The 20,773-nt window shown below is 33.5% G+C and overlaps 2 protein-coding genes across 3 annotated transcripts; both read right to left on the reverse strand.

The window, feature by feature from the left end:
• Positions 1-1,294: 1,294 nt before the first annotated feature.
• LOC108223456 (protein PHOSPHATE STARVATION RESPONSE 1) lies at positions 1,295-12,410 on the reverse strand. The gene is made up of 9 exons (XM_017397734.2): positions 12,158-12,410; positions 12,000-12,067; positions 8,667-9,380; positions 8,319-8,538; positions 8,154-8,230; positions 7,651-7,690; positions 6,319-6,376; positions 2,520-2,589; positions 1,295-2,275 (listed from the first exon to the last, which is right to left on the reverse strand). Exons 3-9 carry the CDS (start codon positions 9,300-9,302, stop codon positions 1,847-1,849), a joined length of 1,530 nt encoding a protein of 509 aa, XP_017253223.1. The 5' UTR covers positions 9,303-9,380; positions 12,000-12,067; positions 12,158-12,410; the 3' UTR covers positions 1,295-1,846.
• Positions 12,411-13,411: 1,001 nt separating this feature from the next.
• Positions 13,412-19,958, reverse strand: LOC108220527 (uncharacterized). Of its 2 annotated transcripts, none has more exons than XM_017394323.2 (11): positions 19,564-19,958; positions 18,093-18,191; positions 17,507-17,982; positions 16,779-16,980; positions 16,420-16,590; positions 16,002-16,102; positions 15,681-15,749; positions 15,551-15,582; positions 15,234-15,342; positions 14,521-14,588; positions 13,412-13,880 (listed from the first exon to the last, which is right to left on the reverse strand). In XM_017394323.2, the coding sequence occupies exons 1-9, from the start codon at positions 19,729-19,731 to the stop codon at positions 15,260-15,262; spliced, it is 1,401 nt and encodes a 466-aa protein (XP_017249812.1). In that variant the 5' UTR covers positions 19,732-19,958; the 3' UTR covers positions 13,412-13,880; positions 14,521-14,588; positions 15,234-15,259. The 2 variants fall into 2 exon arrangements, with proteins under 2 accessions (XP_017249812.1, XP_017249811.1); XM_017394322.2 differs by having other exon boundaries at positions 15,234-15,345.
• Positions 19,959-20,773: the final 815 nt, after the last annotated feature.

Consider the following 20,773-nt stretch of genomic DNA (forward strand, 5'->3'; position numbering starts at 1 on the left):
GCTCTTGTTTCAGTTTTTGTACGATTTGAGATGTACATAAATACTATATGTAAATACGATTTGTTCCAAGAGTTTTAAATAATATATGTAAAAGTTGCCATACAATCTTGCAGTTCACACATTGTTATACAAGCAAATGAGCAACAGAACCCTAGCAACCCTTATGAGAAAATCATTGGCTATATTAAAATGCCAACTATAAATTCACCATTTCAATCAATATAAGTTTAAGTTTTTGCAATTCACCATTTCAATCAATATAACAAGAGGTAATTGCATATCGCATCCTCTAACTATCGTTCAAAAACGATATTGTACCTATATTTTGAGAAACTCAACTCGCACCCCTTATCTTTACATTTCAAGAACGATATGCACCCCTCCGTTAAATTCCGTCAACTTCCGTTAAATTCCGTTAAAATACTCTCTCCGTCTCAATGTACATGTCCTTTTTGTTGTTCGAGGAGTCAAATTGACTAATTTTTGACCAACTATTAGAAAATATTTATTTATTATTTTAGAAAATAGAAAGTTACATATTAAAATAGACTAAATTTACTTTTTGATGATATTTTTTTTTTAAAATTTTGTTTAATTAAGCTATCCCCAAGTCAAAATGATTTTACATATTAAATGATGGATAGCAGTTACCTCTATATTTTATAAATAATAAATTTAAGTATTATTTATAATAAATATCACATAATATTTATTTTATATATATAAAATATTGTATATTTTAAATACTTAATACACATGTCACTAAAAATTTAAAATCATTCGATATGTAAAATCATTTTGACTTGGGGATAGCTTAATTAAACAAAATTTTAAAAAATATCATCAAAAAGTAAATCCAGTCTATTTTAATATGTAACTTTCTATTTATTAAAATAATAAATAAATATTTTCTAATAGTTGGTAAAAATTAGTCAATTTGACTCCTCGAAAAGCAGAAGGGACATGTAAATTGAGACGAATAGAATATTTTAACGGAAATTAACGGAGGGGGTTGCGTATCGTTCTTGAAATGTAAAAATAGGTGGTGCGATTTGAGTTTCCAAAAGTATGGGCACAATATCGTTTTTGAACGTAAGTTAGGGGGTCCGATTTGCAATTACTTGTATAATGACTTAACGAAGTTAACAGCGTTAACGGCAGAGGGGTGCATCTCGGGCTTGAACCGTAAAGATAAGAGGTGCGAGTTGAGTTTCTCAAAGTATGTGTACAATATCGTTTTTGAACGATAGTTAGGGGGTGCAATATGCAATTACCTCATATAACAATATCTAACTGTCAGAAGCAATATTTGTTTTATCACCAGACTTACAAATCAGCATCCAAATTCTAACAAGGAACTACAGTGTTTACATCACAATGGATACATTCATGTTGTCAACAATGTGACTTACAGAACACTTGAAAGAGAGTAGGTGTTGCAGTAGCTGTATGCGTTTTTTTTTTTAAATCTATAAATAGTGAAATGATTGAATCATTTTATTTGACAATTGAAAAACTACATGGAACTTGAAAAGCCCCCCTTTATCGGTCAAGATCTTGCACGGAGAAGATCTCTGAGGGAAAAAGAATGTGAAGTCTTCCAACAAAGTCAATGTTTTCATCCATTTCCAGCTCAAAGTCCGCGGATCATGGAGCATGAAAATTTAAGCACTCCTAAGAATTAGTTTAACAAGCAAATTGAAGACGGCACAATCCCCTGGACATGAAGTTCTCAACTACGAGGACAATACAGTTCCAAACCTCCATACTGTCTGCCTGTCTGGTGCCTGTCCTACATAAATATGATGATACTCCATGTGTCTAAGAGGCTGTGAATGATATTTGGCTATTCATTTACTTTCAGGCGCTTTGCTGGTTGCTCAGTTGACTCGTCAATGACAGTTGACGTAGTATCTTTAGCAATTTCAATTTCCGGTGTCTTCTGCTTTTCTTTTATATTAGCAGAACTGCTTCCAGATGCTGGCGCAACATCTTTAGCGATTTCAATTTCCGGTTCCTTCTGCTTTTCTTTTATATTAGCAGAACTGCTACCTGATGCCGGGGTTGCATTATCTAGGCTGTCCACTGCTAGCTGCTGCTCTGGATTTAAGGTCCCTGGTTCACTCTTGGCAGGAGAATGCAGAATTGCTTCAGGTTTGTCCACATTTACTGTTGATGCCTTTACCATACCAAGTCCAGACTTCTGTTGCTTCTCAAACATCATCTGCAGCTGTTTTCCTTGTTCTTCAATTCGCAGCTGTAAATTTCTTTGAATCTGAAAGAGGATTTTACGGAACACATTAATTCATCATAGATTAGGTGCAAGTCACTATGACAAGAAACATAATCCATCTTCTTAATTGCTGGAGAAAGGACCACAAGTAATTAATGGATTAAAGACCTCAACTAGTTAATAGGAGAAAGAGAACTGTGCCGCATCACAAATAATGCCAACAGGAAGCGGACTTACTATGCAGAAGCAGAACAGTCTCAGTACTACAAAGAAGAAGTAATCATACCTCAAGCTGTTCATGCAGCCGTTTCTGAACTTCCATCTGCAAGCGTAATGCCTCTGTGATCTCAATACCCCTGTTACCGCAGCAGAGAATTTTAACTTTATAACAGTTCTAATAGCTCAAAAAGCAACAAGAAAATTAAAAAATTATAAAGGTAATTGTGTCTACAAAAAATATCCCAAGACAACTGTTAAAAGATGCATCTTAACTACCAACATTCTTGAAACTGTAAAACAAGCTCCTCAGTAAACACAGTAATGATTAATATTCCATAGAGCATCTCCAAGAGTCCCCAAGTTGGCTCCTAAATATAATATAAAAATCATAGCTCTTAGCTAGTTACTAAATTTTTAAGAGTATTAACTCCAACAATGCTCTTTATACTCCCTCTCTATTTTATATATTATTAATATTTGAACTCCACTATGTCAATATGAGTGAGGAAAGTACCTGATAAATTAAAGGGGATGAATTCTTTTTTTATTATTAAAATAAATTAAGAGCCATGTAGTGGCTCTTAGGAGAGAGAAGAAGCTCTTAAGCTTTTTAAGAGCCACTAAGAGTTTCTTGAAGCTATATTTATGATCATGCTTTTTCTATTTTCATTTAAAAGCTCATTTAGGAGTCTCTTGGGGATGTCTTAGGAATCAGCTTAAGATACAGCAGCACACACAATATATATATATATATATATATATATATATATAGGGTCTTACTCCAGTACAAACTCCTTACTGTACAAACGTACAAACCAGTGATTATGACAATAATATTTAGTGATTAGCATATTTTAATTTAACAAATACATACATACATCCATCACCACCGCCACCACAATCACCTCCAATCACCACCATCACGACCACCCCACCCACCACCACCACGACTGCCCAGCGCCACTCTCTCTCTCTCTCCACCATCCACCACCAACCACCACTGCCCAGCGCCTCTCTCTCTCTCACCACCACCCACCACCTACCACCACCACCAACCACCACCACCACCACCACTGCTAGCGGCTCTCTCTCTCTCTGGTTGTTCCATCACCGATTAGTGCTATACACACACAAACACACACATTCACCACTGCTTTTCTCATCTCCCTCAATCGTGTTTCTAGCACTGCCCTTGCGCCGGCGTCACGGCTGCCGCCGGCCGCGCTGCACCACCACTCGGCTATGCCGCCCCGTAAGTGCTCCCCTCCCTTTATCTCTCCATCAGACCCTCCTGGTAGATTTAGTGATTATGTTCAATCATTTAGTGATTGTGTTCAAGTCATTTAGTGATTGTTTGTACGTTTGTACACTAAGGAGTTTGTATTTGAGCACTTGCCTATATATATATATATAGAGTTAAGTTCTATGGAGTACAAAAAAAAATTGGAGTATTGGAGTACAAAGTTTGATAAAATGTAATCTAGCCATCTAAATTTCAATTTTTTTTTCTCAATAATATTTGTAAATATTTGACAACCTGCACATCATGTTCTGCAACATAAACATCGTCATCAAATGGTAGAATAATTACTTTTATAAATCATAGGACTCTATGTTCTGCAATATAACTAATAAGCAGAACAATAATCTTAATACTTGTTAAAGTTGAAAGATATTAATGATTAATTGACAATTATGTGCAAGACAACTTATAAATGATAGATTATATCAAAATTTGGATAATCAAAGATATTATATATGATCAAACTAAAAAATTATGATTTGTACTCCAATACTCCAATGTTTTTATGTACTCCATAGAACTTAACTCTATATATATATATATATATATATAGGGTATAGTTCAGCGAGTAACTAGTAACTTAGTAACTTTTAATCTACACCGTAGAATATATGCATGTATGTTGGAAGCCTGTAACTGCAAACCTAATTCTCACGCACGTTGCATGTATAAACGTTAAGTAAGCACATGTATAAACGTTAAACGTTAAGTACTTAGTCACGTAGTTTTTTTTTTATCATGGTTATATATTTTATATTCTTAATTTTTTTTATTTTTTATATTATATTTTTTGTGATGCATATTTTTAGTTTCTGAGTGTGTATTATACTACCTATATTAAAAATACATAAAGAATTGTATTGAAAAAAAAAATACCTAACATGCTAAAAAAATTATACATAAATAAAAACAGAAAATGGGAGAAAAAAAATTGTATTAGAAATACAGGACATTGTATTTGTTATTTTTTTTTTTACGTTTTTCTTATTTTTTAATATTTTAGACAAAAGTGGTGCTCGTTTATTTTAAATTTGTATATCTGAAAAACTTATGTTCTGTATTTTAAATAATTTTAAAGACACTATTTTAAAAATTATGTTTATAAAATATATAAAAATATGTTATCTATTTAATAAAATTACAACATATTTATATAACAAAACATAAAACATAATAAATTACAAATTATGAATAAACATTTGAGAAAAATACAGTATAAGAAAGTACAGGACACTATATTAGTTGTATTGTGCATATTTTTTATTCTTTAATTTTTATTTTGAATATATTTATTTCATACTTGTGTACAGAACTTGTAGTACCTGTTTACAGAACTTTAGGTTTGAAGACAAAATACAGGATAAAAAAATACAGGACATTGTATTGGTTTTTCTTATAAAATATCAAATATATAACAAAATACAGGACAAAAAAATACAGGACATTGTTTTGATTTTTTTATAAAATACCAAATATATAACAAAATACAGGACAAAAAATACAGGACATTGTATTGATTTTTTTTGTTCTTAATTTTTATACAAAAATGGTACACATTTATTCTTATTTCTTATATTTAATATGTAAATTTTAAAATTAAAAAATTATGTTCTTTGTTTTTTAGCCTTAACTACTTTATTTAAAAAATTATATTCACAATATAAATATAAATATTTTTTTTATTTAAAATACTAACAAATTAATTTATATAACCAAATAAAAAATGTGAAATATTATAAATCAGAAAATAAACATGTCATGGAAATGTAAAAGTATAAAATAATACAGGACAATGTATTTGTGGTATTCGGTATTTTTTTATTCAATTCTTCTTTTTTTATTTTTTATAAATACGTGTCTACAGAACTTGTGATAAGTGTTTACAGAACTTATTAGTTTTGAAGACAAGCACGTGTGTTCCCGTTTTAAGTGTTTTAACGCCGTGTCTTTTTTGGCTCATGCATCCGTCTTTGGCGCCGTGTCTTTTTTAACTCTTAGAAGAGTTACTAGGTTACTTTTTAGTTGGATCCTCAAGGAGAAGCCCCCTATATATATATATATATATATTTAATTATATATATTTAATTATTCAAAAAAGAAAGAAAGAAGTATTGAAAAATAACATAGGAACTCCAAATTTTATGTTTAGAAATATGAGTATATTCTATTTAGTAAAATATATGCATGTGCGCGTGTGTGTTTAGACATGTCCTGCAATGAGATATAGTGGGTATGTCAACTTGGATTTGGTTTACTTTACTATCCAGACCGCATTAGCGAATTCAAATCATTTATAATTAAATTAGCAGTAATAATATTTATCCAAAAGGAAACCAATGGAAAGTCAACTTGCCACCCAATGAGGTATTCGCTGCTGGAAATTGACAAAGGCTACAATGTTTTTCATTATATATACGACCATTTAAAAATCAGATAATATAAATAAAGGCTACAATCTTGTTCATTATATCTACTTGATTATGAAGATGTCACTTGCATGCAAGTTTATAGGATTACAAAATAGGCAACTATCAGATTATAAATATACAAAAGGTAAACTCACGTTTTTAAGTCCAGCGATGAAAGTTCTTCAATAGGAGTTAATTTTCTCTCAGAAGTTCCTGCAACGAATTGCAATTATATAGATGAAATGTCTACACTAAAGCCCATATTAAATAGAAATTAAGTATTCTACTACTGCAAAGGAGAGAAGCAGAAGGTGAATAATGAAATTAAAAAATCTAACATGGCAAAATTATGTTTAACACGAGATAATGAGATGAAACTTAAAAGAACTTTCACTATATAAAAAGGCAAGAAAAATTAATAACCAAGTTTTTAGTTTTGTATATTTTATTTCTGATTATCATAAACTTGGATATTTAATTCTATTCGGTATCTGCTAGGTCATGACTTCAAATCATGGAAACAGCCTCTATCTGAAGAAAAAGAAACAAGATCGCCGCATACATCAGGGCTTTCCTTGGACCATCAGATGTGCGGGAGCCTAGTGCACTAGTTACTAGAGGTGACGATTTAATGTCATGGATCAAATAAGCTAAACATGTCGGGTATATCATATGACAGATCCCCACCCAAGGCCAAAAGGTGTTAACATCCACAACCCTGTAAATCAAAAGATAATACGACCAAGAATTTGAACACAGTTTCTAATCAAAGAGTTTTGAAGTGAGTTCTAATTATGCAAAGATTCCCAAAAGAATCATACATATTTTTGCTTCTAATACAGAGATGAAAATGAATCTAGGGTCCTTGCTTATTGAAGAAGAAACAAAACTATTGTGCAAAAAGAAAAGGAGAGAAGATGCAGAACAAAGACTTGGCAAAACAAGAAATTAAATTTTTGAATGTGTCTGTTGCTTGTAAAATCTAAAGTGAGCAAAAAATTATTTAAAAATAATTTAAGCACCTAGGTGTCAAATGGAAAAGAGATTGTCACGCAATGGAAACATTAGAGAAAGGATGCAAAAAAAACACCAAATAGCTCCATTCTAAATTTGGGTAAATTCTTTCATATGAGGTTAAAAGCTGACAAGTGACCGAGTGCCAATACAGCTATGGAATACATAGTAAAGCTAGAACTTATATAATCTACACACTAAGAGATCATAGACCTGAAAATTAAGTTATGCAACTTTCTTCCGGAAAATGAAAATTTTGAAATCATGCTAAAAAATACCACTCACATTCATACTAAGGTACATCATAAATTTTAGACAGTTTTCTCGACCATTTAATGAGAAACGTGTAATTTAGACATGTGGAAATATGATATGATCCAAAAGCCCTTTCCCTGATACCTTAAGAACTGGAAACTTAACAAAGACTAGAAGCAAAGGAAATTTAAACCAATAACAATATGAACAGCTTTTACCTTCCGTTGACTCTGGTTTATATCTTGCAGTTCGATATTTCTGTCATATAAAGAACACAATTGACAATATCAAAACAATATACAAAACCACATCTATTAGAATCAGTATTGAGTTTTTGCTAATAAGTGGCTTCTACCTTCAAATATTGTAATAAGAGAAACTTTTTTGTTCGTTTATAAGTGACTTATAACTGACTCGTAATTTGAATTTGAAAAAGTGGGAAATAGATACTTACTTTACGCACATGTGCTAAGTTTGACCATGGAATAATTATTATCCTCACAACATAATTTCTACTATGATTGTCAATTTTCAACAACTAATATATTATCAATTATAAAGTACTTCAACTAAAAATAATTTTCAAGAAACAAAACGACCTTTTTTTTTTTTGCGAAGTGTGAAAATATAACTTTTAGTTGCAAGTCACCAAGATAACCTATAAGTAACAGGTGATGTTTTATAAGGTAAGCCAAAGGGAGGACAAGGAACCAAAACAAACCTGCAAATGGCTCTTCACATGATATATGGTCAAACCTTCAACTTTCATTTGCTTCAGCACACCCTTGGGAGTAGCTCCTGTGAGTTAAGATCAAGTTGTCATTTAAACAATGTTTTATGATTCTGTACAGAGTACAATGATAATACAACAACAATATTATATTACTTTCACTGCCACCAAGCTTATTGACTGCCTCAACAAATGCTTCATGCAGTTCTGGTGTCCAACGCATACGTGATTTGGTGGAACTGCCTCCAGCCGAGGATGATGGGGTGGTAACAGTGCAAATCTCTCCAGATGAAGCAGGTAGCTGTTGATTTACTTGGTACTGCTGATGTACTTGTGGCTGCTGCACGGGGCAGTTGATAGGTGTACTGGACACTTGCTGCAGGATGAACAATATAAAATTAAATTAAATAGATTTAAATTCTTCTAATACAAGTGAAAAGATGAAAGCAGTCCAGAAAAGAAAAAAAAAAGTATCCAGAATCTCATATTTTCCAAGCAACCAACCTGTGGTTCTGGACCTCCTGCGCCAGTATCCACAAGAATGTTATCCCAATCAGAAGGCAATGCTTCATCATCAGTAATTAATTGGTCAGCCCATTCTTGCCAATCACTTGTCTTGCTGAAATCCTCAGACGGCATCACACAAATAGCATTGTTGTCATTAATCTGATTATTAACACCAGGGGAGTTTGCAGGACCATCAAGGTAGCTACGTACAGACTCTGTACACCAGGAATCATTGTTGTTTTCTGTAGTATAGCGACTTGATGCTGTGGATTTGAAAACTCCAGAATCGCAATTATTTAATGGCATAGTTGCCACAGGATTTGATGACTGAGATATGAAAGGAGCTTTCCTTGAATGTTTTTCATGAGGTGCAGATGTAGAGTACTGAAGATCAGTAGAGAATCCAGCAGATGAAGAAAAAATGTGACCAACAGCCCCACTGCTGGAAGACAACACAGGCCGAACATTTGCGGGATTTGATACAACTACTCTTTCCATGGAAACCTCTTGGTAATCTGTCAACCTGGGACTTGAAAGAACAGGAAAAGATGAAGGTAGAGCTCCCGATGCTCCATGATTATTAAGGCTACGTGCACCAGATCTCTGGAAGGCTAAACCAGGTCGTGCTTCCATTGTTGCTCGGTTAAAAGGTTTACTTAATATATATATTAGCCGAAAGTCAGCTGTACACCGTTTGACGATACTTGGTACCTATGCCAACAAAAAAAAAGGTAATTTATGTCATGAAGAAACAGGTTTTAAAGAGTAAAATAAATACAGTAACATATTTCTTAAATCATCTCCTATTGTCATTGGTAGGGCTCTGGATATAAGCCCACGCTTCCTGGAAAAACTAAATGAATTCTAATCCTATTCATATTCTAGTCCAGTATAATATTAACCGTGCAATAGTTTTTACTCTTTTTTGAGTAACCTGGCCTCAAATATACATATAGAGTCCACATGATAGAATCAGAATTTAATATTTTCGAATAGATACCAAAGACTGAAATTACTGAGCAATAAATATATCTAAACATGGCTTAGCTACAAAGGGCTTCTGCTCAAAAACATTAAATGAATCTCTTTTTTTTTTTTTGTTGAACCGTCTTAGAAAGACAAAAACTATTGAAAAAACAATTTGTATAATATAACAAATCTGTGTGATATACTTAATTTGTTTGGTTTGGACCTTCTGGTGTTCTTCTGGATCTCCAATAAAACTAACTAAATCAATAAAAGCATAAAAAGTTTTTGTAATTTTCAGCAACTTTTTATAACTCTACAGTGCTTTGCTCATTCCCTGAACCCAAGGTTTACATTTTCTTATTCTGCAGTTCTCTTTAAATCCCTGCATTTTCTTGTTTTCTGCTCTGTTCACTGTAAACTCTGCAGTTTGTATTTTCAGATTTTCTGCTCTTATATGTGCATTTTCTGGTCACTTGATATATGCATTTTGTATTCTTATTGCTTTACACGTTTACAGGAAATGAAGTATGGAAACTTGTAAATTTATATATCCTGAATTGCAGCCTAAAACAAGAAATTGCAGCCTACGAAAACAGCTTATAAAAACCAGTTTTTACGTGTATGAATCTTCCATTAACTTTTAGTAATGGATCTTTCTAGGTATTACAGCAATACTTTTACTGATCCTATATTTTTGCTTTTACGAATTATGATATATATAATAATTTTAATATTTTAACATTTGCCATATCCCCCCGCACTAGTATCCTCGTATTTTGGAATTTGTCAAATTCCCGTATCCCCATAGTGCGCACCCAAACTCATGATTCCTAGATAAAAACACTTGCGAAAAATATCTCGATTGACTTCTACACAATGGTTAAATAGCGAGCAACAATCATATATACAGAGAAACAAACTTCAGTTATCTTCTCAATAATTTTGTTGCAAGCTGAGTAACAATATATATATTTGAAGAAAGTTCAACAATTTAAATTTATTGGCATAAAATTTATATTGTTACCCAATAAGTTTTAGACATCTAGTTCCACAACAAATATACTAAATCAAACTGCATTCCAACCTCTTGTTAGGCACATGATAACAAAATGATCCACTTATTTAACGAAAGATGCCATATCTATACATATCACTCCATGTTGAGCCCTGATAATTAATTAAGACATATACATCATTGCAGCAGATACTATAGCCTCACTTGGACACACTGCAAAGTTGATAGAAGCCATTTAACTTCATGTGTTGGAACTTACTAGATTCCCATGGTCTCACAGGAATATGGCTCAAGTGGAACCCGGGAGATAGAGGGGAATGCACATAATCAGCAACATAAGTCGATAAGAATTATGATAATTTGCTTTCTGGGGTGTTTTTGGGTTACGCTACAAGTTTCTTCGCATTCAATATTGTCTATTCATACTAAGCAATTACACCAATACTGATTACAAATCATATCTACCATTCTATTTGGTCCCTGACAGAAGGATATTCAAACCACTACCAAAGACCAAACCTGCAAGGTTTAATGAAAATAATGGCTCTGACCACTTCCTGTAGGACAAGAAAGTAGGATTGGGAACTCTGAAATTTCGAAAATCTGAGATTAAAATCAAGGAAGAAGCTAGAGAGAGACGCTGATTTTAGACTTAAAATGAAATTCACTCATAAAGTCAACTTTTACAAAGCTACTGAGTAGTAATGTCTCTGGAAACTATTGAACATAAGAAACCTGAATAACTTGTAGCCGAGTGCCCTGGCTAAAAAAGCCTACTGCACTACTCAACTGTCCCCTATTGTTCCCTAACAAATAGGGGGTTATGAACAAATGTAGTCACTTATAGCATCCAGAATTATATAAAACAGAGGATCGTATCAACTCAACACCAAACTAACATCCTTACCAAACTAAATTAGAACAGACACTTGACCTTTTTCCCATCCTGTCCAACTTCGTCAATTCACCCTCAAACTTAGTTGCACAAAAACTACCGAACAATACACTAGGGTTCTGATTGTTAAAAATAGCTTAATCATCTCTTTTCTCCAACTCAAAGGGCAAAAGTATCTACCAACATAAGTACGTATATAACTCATAAGTCAACATATGTAAGTATATAACTCATAAGTCACAACACATTTTAATCAGCAAAGAAAAACCCATACACCTCCCATCAAAAGACACCGAGCAAACACGCATAAGATGCACATACACATATACAATCATAAACAGAAACTAAAATCAAACATGGGTCTTGTTGATTGCAGACTAAACATGTAAAAACAAGCAAAAAAAATAAAAAATTAAGCTGGATTAAAAAGTGGGGTATTCAAGATTCATACCTAAATCACATAAAGTTGCAAACTTTCCACAAGAATCGCTCCATCAAGCCCAGAAAGAGTTGAACAAGCTAGGATAAAAGATGCAATCACAATAATATAACAAAACAAAATAAAATAAAAAGAAATAAAGCTAATTCTACACAGAATTATACACATACGGGCATGTGTGTCTATAAATCGCAGAAGGGGCGAGTTGGGTTTGAGTGATTTGACTCGGCGGGGCAAACAAATTGAACGGTGACTAGTGCGTTCTTGTTCATTTTGGATTCTATACAATCTTCAAGCTCAGCGGATATGGCCCACGCTCAGATTAAAGCGCGTGATTGAGACGTGCGGGAATAATACAAGAGGTTGGTGATTTGACAAGTGCGTGGGACCCACGAGAGGAGAGCAAGTTGGAGATGATTAATCGACTCATGGGGGATCATAGGGTTAATCGAAATGCTTACGTTATTTGTATCTCTCTAATCCTCTGATTAGTGTTTGTTTAGGAGATATAAGTGGGCCCCATTTGTCTAAATACGTTGTCCGGTACGTATTTGGCAAAATTTATTTTCCCTTCTTTCTTTCTATTTTTTGCATTTAATTATTCTACTTAATGACGTTTTTACACATATCTGACTGAAATTAATATCTTTAACTGAAAACAATGGATTTTGTTATAGGGTAAATATATTTGAATTTATAAACCAAAAATTAAAATGACATAATAAAATAAAATGTTTAATTAGTCCGTAAAAGTATCTCCAACAGTGTTGATTATAAATAATCCGTTAAATTGGATATGTAAAATCTATAGTACAAGTAAGACACACTGTACTTTAATAGTATTAATTATATTTTAAAAATGGTGTATAATTATTATTTCAGACTATGATAAATAAAACATACTCCCTCCGTCCCATCAGTGCACTGTTTGCACGCATTTTGAGGCTCTCGTAAAGTATAGTTCTATTACATATTTTTAATTTTTTCTTTTTTTGAATTAAAGTTTAAACGTCAAACTTTTTTTGGGGATTTTTTTTAAAAATAAATATATAATGTAAGTATACTTTACAGGAGCATTAAAATGCGTGTCAAAAAGTAACGTAAAGAACCTGGTGGGACGGAGGGAGTATTAGTTTACTATAACAATAAAAAATATGAAATCTTACTGACATCTAAAAAAGTTAGCCAGAATATAACCAAAATCGAAATCAAGATGTTAGCTATAATTATAAATAAGAAACATGCTCCATTGGAATTGTGCTGCCATTTATGCTGTTTATATTAATCTTCTGTTTTTTGAAAGCATTATTAATCTTTTGTTTTAAATGAAAAGTCCCAATCAGTATAAAGTATCAACAAGAGGCTACTGATTCAGATTTATTCCACTGCATATTCATACAATACAAGATTGGCACTAGTGACAGTTGATCAACAACTAAAGATAATTAATTAAGGAATAAACAAATACTGTACAACAAATTAGCAAATAACCTAATATACAATAATATATTCTGAGAATTAAGCATTTAGAATGAGAAAACCAAGGGGAGGTATGATAATGGTGTGGTGTGGTTATTCGTGAGGAAATGATGCTCTTTCAATTGCCTAAAAGGGCAGGGAGGGACCAACAGATGCCATTTCTTCCTCTCCTAAATATATAAATAAATATTTGAGGCCAACTTTCCTTTTGTCTTTGTCATTTATTCAACTGTGGTCCTCCTCGCCCATTAGCATCAAGAAGCAAGGGGATTTTTCTTTTGTCCCAGCCCCCATAGCCATAGGCAGTCTGCCACTGGCATTGTTGCGAGAACAACAGGATGAACGGAATCCAACATACTTCAACCAGACGATCGCGGTAGGATGGCCTCGGGTCACGTTAGAGGGAGAATGAGACTGATCAAAGCAAGATGACCTCTAGTTAACGAAATGCATTTACGCAAGAAAAGAATGAGAATGATCCAAGTGCAATGGCTTCTAATTTCTATCCTAAGAGGTTTTTGGATGAAAATGCAGTTAGACAAGAGTGAAAAATGTATGATCAAGGTATGATGGCCTCTAACTCTACAATATCTGAGCATGTGACAAACAGATATAACTATTAGTTTAATTTATATATCATAACTTCAGGAAAAGGTCACTATATAAAACTTTATCTATTATTGTAAGTCTACTGAATATTTTAACATCCCTCAATTTGTAACCTAATCAATAATATGCATTAACAACACCTAAGACCTAATAATAAAAAGCTAGCTTAGTTGTGATCAACTACTTGAATTCTACAAATTTCACACTACCCTCTATATGTTAGTGCAGTACAATTTAACTCAATACAAAAGTGGTCACCCCTTGTGCATGATAACTTAAAAGCATTCATTTATCGATCAGAGGTTGCTCCCAGATCGAATCAAAAAAAGTAACTGCCTTAAGAAGTATGGTTCATGTACAAGTATAACACCTGTTGACACCCTTCTTCCAGCATTAAGTTATGAAAACACTGCAGAGCAACTACACATATATTATCCACGTTTACCTTAATTTTTGGATTGTCAGACTCAGCATTGTCGTATTTCCCATCTCCTTGAATCCAATTGAGCAAGCCTACAAGAAGAAGAGCTTAGATAAACAAAATTTGAAAAGAATTTCAACACAAACACTTTTCAAGTGAATCATGAAACAGTATCACCTGAACTCTTTTAAATTAAACATGAGATAGTGTTTTTGCTATTGTCAACGATCCATTGGTGGCCTGGCCCTGGCGGGCATCAATCTCAATGAAATCTAGTTACATTCTCAAAATATTCTCTAAAATAGCCTACTGAACTCTTTCCCTACCTCAGGTTCTCAGTGGTCCCTACTAATGAAAAAAGTATAACACTTGAATCTGGTACCGTAACATCATTAGTGGAAAAGAGCAACTTTAAGATTGGATAAAATTCGTTAAAGGTGCTATATGCTAATTCTTGCGGAAAATTTATCCTGATGAATATATTGGTGGAGGGGGGAGGAGAATGTGTATAGCTACTCTGCAAAAAAAAAGGTACAGGCTGTACATGCCTTAAAGTATAAGTAGTAACCTAAAGGGCCACATTCATATATTAGATTCCTTCATACAATTCTCAAAACAATTTGACAGAACTATTATGAAAATTTTACTTTCAACACGAGTGTCTAATTTGACGAGCTAATGTAAATCAGTAAATAAAGAAATCACTTGACAAACAATTGATACTAAGAAATTCTTACCATCTGCAGCATGATACTGATCTGCCTCAACTGCTAGTAGCTTCATTCGTTCTGTGGGAGCCCTGGATGTGAAAGATGTAAAGGCACCAAATTCTCTCAGCAACCTCACCTGCTGTATTCCTTGCATTATTAGGATGTCAATGACGGCCATCCATAAATTTTACAAACTAAAGTGCAACAAAAGAATGAAAATGGATAGCCATATTCATGTTTTTCAATCTTCAAAGCATGCTAGATATAAAGACAACAAGAGAGGGAGGGGGCAGAGAGAAAGAGAGGGATGGAGGAGGGCGGGAGGGGGAGGGGGGAGAGCTCACAATCTTTGTGCTCCTTGCCGTCTTTACACCATCTTATGGCAAAAAACAAATAGAACAGTTAGTGTTGGTAAAAAAGAACATTGACTTCTAAACCTATATAGAAATTAGGAAGGCTTCACATTCTTCTCACCTGATTGCAAAAGATTCTTCTTTGAACTGACTCTCTAATTCACTTACATACAACTTGAACAACTCTGACCTACAAGCATATTGCCCAGAAAAGTTACAACCAACAGATCTACAATACTTGAAAAAACAAAGAAGTATAGATTAAAAGAAGGTATGTGCTGAGACATCACAGAACCTTAATTGAATAAATTAGATCAACAGAAATGAGTCATGCAGGAATCATCAAAAGTCCAAGACATAGATATTCACAGATGTCTTGTTCTTAATGTAATCATTCTATCTATCAGAACCTAAAAACGGTGGTGAAGAATGATTATTGTACCAGGGAGGGATAGATATTGCTGCTAGAATAGGTGATAGCTTCCATAACTGACGAACTTGACTGCTCAACAGAACATCCAGATGCCCAAGAATACCTTTCTCCTGGTTTATATGATCAAACAGAATTTATGAAATGACAATATCACCTCTTAATAGTTAATGATGATAAGACCATGTGGTGAATGATCAACAACACTCTAAGTATGTAAGTATCATTTTCACCATCAACATATTTTCATCACAACTAAGCATTACTCTACTCACAAATCACAGCCATCTTATCAGCATTTTGGCAGATGGTTGCGAAAGCCTATACTTGGTATAAGAATATGCATGTGCTCAGTGCTAACTTATTATGATTTATGACACAGTACATACTACATAGTCAAGTATATAGCTAAAGCTTAAACATACAGCACCTTTGAATTCAATACTTCCTTGTCAGCATCTATGTTTGGATATCTTCGCAAGAGTAAGTTGTGCACTTCATTGCACATCCTTGTGATGGTAAGAGGTTCATAACTTATTGACATAAAATGGTCAACCAATGTACTCCATCTGTCAGCAGTACACCCCAATAACAAGAGTTCCTATCAAAATGTACCGATATGAGCAATTCTTATCAGCTATTATGAGATCTTCAACTTACCAATTTATTTGTGGAACGTTTACATCACAAGTCAATCTTCAGTATCTAAAGAAATTGGTCTTACCAATGACAATATTTCCGATATTTGAATGACAAGATATCAATGCATTAGAGTTTTTAACAACTTACAACTGTTTCAATAAATATGTCATCACTTCCTTCTCCTGATATATCTAGTCGTTCTAACACCTGCAACCATTGAACTCTAGGGGCAGAAAATATCATAGAGGCGCCAGAGACTACTCTTATAGTCCTCTTATCCAGCAAATACAACATATTTTTGGTTCTCCACATATTCCATGTGTCAGGGTCGATAACTTGTACCTCAGCCCTGAGTTCAAGATTAGCAAGTTCTTTAAGTTCAAGACCACAAAGTAAATGATAGACTCCTACTGGTAGCACAACCAAGAAACAACTCAGTTATGTGAGATTTGGTTTACTAACTGATACTGTAAATAAAACCCGGTCAAGATGTTTTCAAAAGAAAAAAAATATATCATTCCTTTCCTCGACCACAATCATCTATTTTGTAAAATACATTCAACCATGAAGAAAACTTAGCAATTATCAGTTGATTAATAGCATAAGAGATAAGAGGAGGATATGTGTAGTGGGTATAAAAAATTTGAAATTGGGAAGGTGGGTGTGCTCTTAAAATGTACCTACACTTGTTGATTGTTTGTGAATTTTGTGCATTATTGTTCTGGTAATTTATTAAAAATACTTTTCTTACAAGTAATAGTCTGCAAAGAATTTTTAACAATATTACTGTTACAAGTAATATGTCTTCGGATACATAAGGCCAAACAGAAGTAGTAAAAGACTTGTTCATAAATAAAAATAATAGTATAACTTACACTAGCGCTGCTGGTGGTTCTAAATTCTTTGTGACTAACATATCAGCGATCTCACTCCAGTTGCTCTTGGCTAAGGTCTTAGACAGAACATCCAAGCCTGTTTCAACTGATGACATGCAGATCACTGATGAATGCCTTCTCATGAGCTCATGGATTGTAAGCATCGTAAGATTACCATCAGATCCACATCCAGATGCCAGATTGGGTATAGCTTCTGGATATGAAGTTCTTGACTCCTGCATGGAAGACATCCCTTTTGACGCTGGGTCCAACATTGCGCTTTTTAGCATCAACTCATCAAGATATATATTCAGGGGATCACTTTCGGTACTATGAATGTCATCAAGGTCCAGTTCGATAGTTCCTGTAATAAAAGCTCTTAAATGTGCTTCTCTGAGAGGTAGCGCTCGAATCAGGTGTTCTAGGACAAACTTCCTTGCTCTTCCAAGAGTGGTAGATGATAGCTGCTCAAGACCCTGCATTTGATGATTACAGTGGTACTCAGAGAAAAGATATCACAAACATAAACCGCGGCACAGTATTTAACTTGACAAACATCAACTGAAATTTAGAAATATTCTTTAACCTGTGGAAAAAGCGGACTAGACTTCATCTCGGATAGTGCAACATCAAGCTCCTTCAAGGAGTCTTGCTGATCATCTAAGCACCGCAGCCGACTAACCAACTGTTAAGTTAAATTGCACACATTTAGCAACATAAAGAAAGGGGGTTTTATATCAAAGTGGTCACTATTCTTGTCAAAATATCTCACTCAGCTACCCGATTTCCACGGGACTCATATAAAGCACTCAAATCACTATATATATCACATCTGTTAAATTTTGAAAATTTTCAAACTGCAAAGTTTTGTAATGTGTGATATATGTTCATGTCTTACTACATCAATTTTAGCCATGTGAATCAGCTACAGATCAACCTTCACATAGTACAAACTACTGGTCACAGTTCACTAGATTACTGTCACAATACTACAAATGGGTTTTATATCAAAGGGGTCACTCGTTCTGCCCAAAAATCTCATCTAGACCATCCATTTAAAGACCATATCATTTAGACCACTAAATTGAGTATATATATCATTCTGTTTGATGATGTTATGGTAATTGACGGAAAATGTTAAGTTTTTAAACTTTCTGTCCCAATTCAAAGTTGACGTGTTCATCAACGTTGCTTCCGGCATGCATCCGAAATGGCGTCTAGTAAAAAATATAAATTAAATAGATTAATCGGGCCAACCTAATATAAACGTGTTAGTAGAATAAAAGGCCCTAAGTAAACTATTCATTTGGGATACAATGAATTTGGGAGGTCATAAATTTGACCCCTCAAGTTTGGATTGGGACCGAAAGTTTAGAAAACTTAACATTCTCCATCAATTACCATGACGTCATCAAACGGAATGATATACAGACTCAATTTAGTGGTTTAAATGATATGGTTTTTAATGGGTGGTCTAGGTGAGATTTTTGGACAGAATGAGTGTCCCCTTTGATATGACCATCTCAGTTTTACAAATCAGCAGCTAACTTGTTTAGGGATGTATTACAAAGAACATTATATATCACAGTACTACTTTTTAATAGATTAGTTTTAGACATAGGCAATTGGGGGTTTTTTGCTTTGATCACTAAAATCATATTATCTATGTACATATATGTGTTTTAACGTGCCTGCATGTACAATTGTGATTTATTTTTATTATATGAATCACATGTAGTACCTTTCATCTTGTGACTACAATTCCATCAAGTTTTCTATCAATAAATATTCTAGATCTAACATAGTGATATATATAATGATTTTAGTGTTTAGTGGAGTGTGGAGATCGGGTAGCTATGTGAGATATATTAACGAGAAACATGGTCACTTTGATATATAAACCAAAAAAAAAAAAAGGCTCAATTGGACATTATTCAACATTGGCATTGGCTAGTCCGGAAATTGACACGTTTATGAACACCAACACGACCTAAATCCTAAACTGCCACCCTAATCACCTAACATACAAATAGTAAGAGTGAAGTGAAAGTACCAACATTTTCAAAGAAAGTGGCCCACTGAAAAGCGTTCTTGATATTGTGAGAATCCCAGTGAGCAAAAAGCCCAGTTGATTGATACCCAGATGCCAAAATCAAGATATCAACAAACCCCTTAATGAGTGTCAACAGATCTTCCAATGACATGTCTGGATGAGACCACCCCATTTCAGTTTCACCCCCTTGTTTTATACCAGCATTTAAAGAATTGGAGCAGAGGAGATTCAACTCGTACCAGTACCACTTAAGCCTCGCGAGTTGCGAATTGCGATATGTATACGACAGTGTATCTTGGGGATTGATTTCTGACGTGTATGAACTAATCGGGATTTTAAGTGCCCGGCAAACAAGGCTTCCGGGCTTTTTTGGAAAAAAAAAAAAAGGGAACTTTTTTAATCCGTTTGCAGAAAAGATCAGACTTCTAAAATTAAGCTGTCGTTTGGATAAATTTACAAAAATTGATTTTTTTTTTAAAATAAAAAAAGTATTCAAGTGGAATATAAGTGAAAACTAAGCCGAGACTTATAAATGATTAAAATATTTTAAAAAAATAAAAATTTTGAAATAAAAGTTAGAATGTCTAACTTTTTACAAGTGATTCTGATTTTTTACACAAACGGGTCAGAAAAACAGAAGCCAGCTTCTACAAAAGAAGTCAGGAGTCAAGGGTGCCAAATATCGGGTGAGTATGCCACTTTTTGTTTTAGAGCTTTTAATTTTTTCTAAACAATTTAATCACTTATAACTCATAATTTACTTGTCACTTATCGTCCATTTTTGTATTTAACTAAAAAACATTTTTTTTAAGTTTATCGAAATGGACCCTAAATATGTTTTTTCTTTCCAAAAATTTGGATATTTTTACCGGGATTTTTAAAAAGGTAAGTGCATACAATTGAAATTTTAAATTATAATATAATATTAATTTTAAATTATATTTTAAAATTTAATGATATTCATGATCCTCTAAAATTTAATAAAATATGATGGTGTTGGAATAATGATGGACCTTTGAACTTCATAACATGAAGAATTTAAATCAAAATCATTTCATAGACTAAAGTCCAGTTGAATACACTGTATATTTTATTGTCCCCTCCTTTTCGAGGTTAAGCAGATTTGTTTGTTCAAAAATCATAATCAATAATAAAATCTAAATTTCACTTTAAGGCTTTACTTTACAAAAATATATACTCCCTCCGTCCCATTT

Source organism: Daucus carota, chromosome 5, assembly GCF_001625215.2.
Source record: "Daucus carota subsp. sativus chromosome 5, DH1 v3.0, whole genome shotgun sequence".
Taxonomy (NCBI): domain Eukaryota; kingdom Viridiplantae; phylum Streptophyta; class Magnoliopsida; order Apiales; family Apiaceae; genus Daucus; species Daucus carota.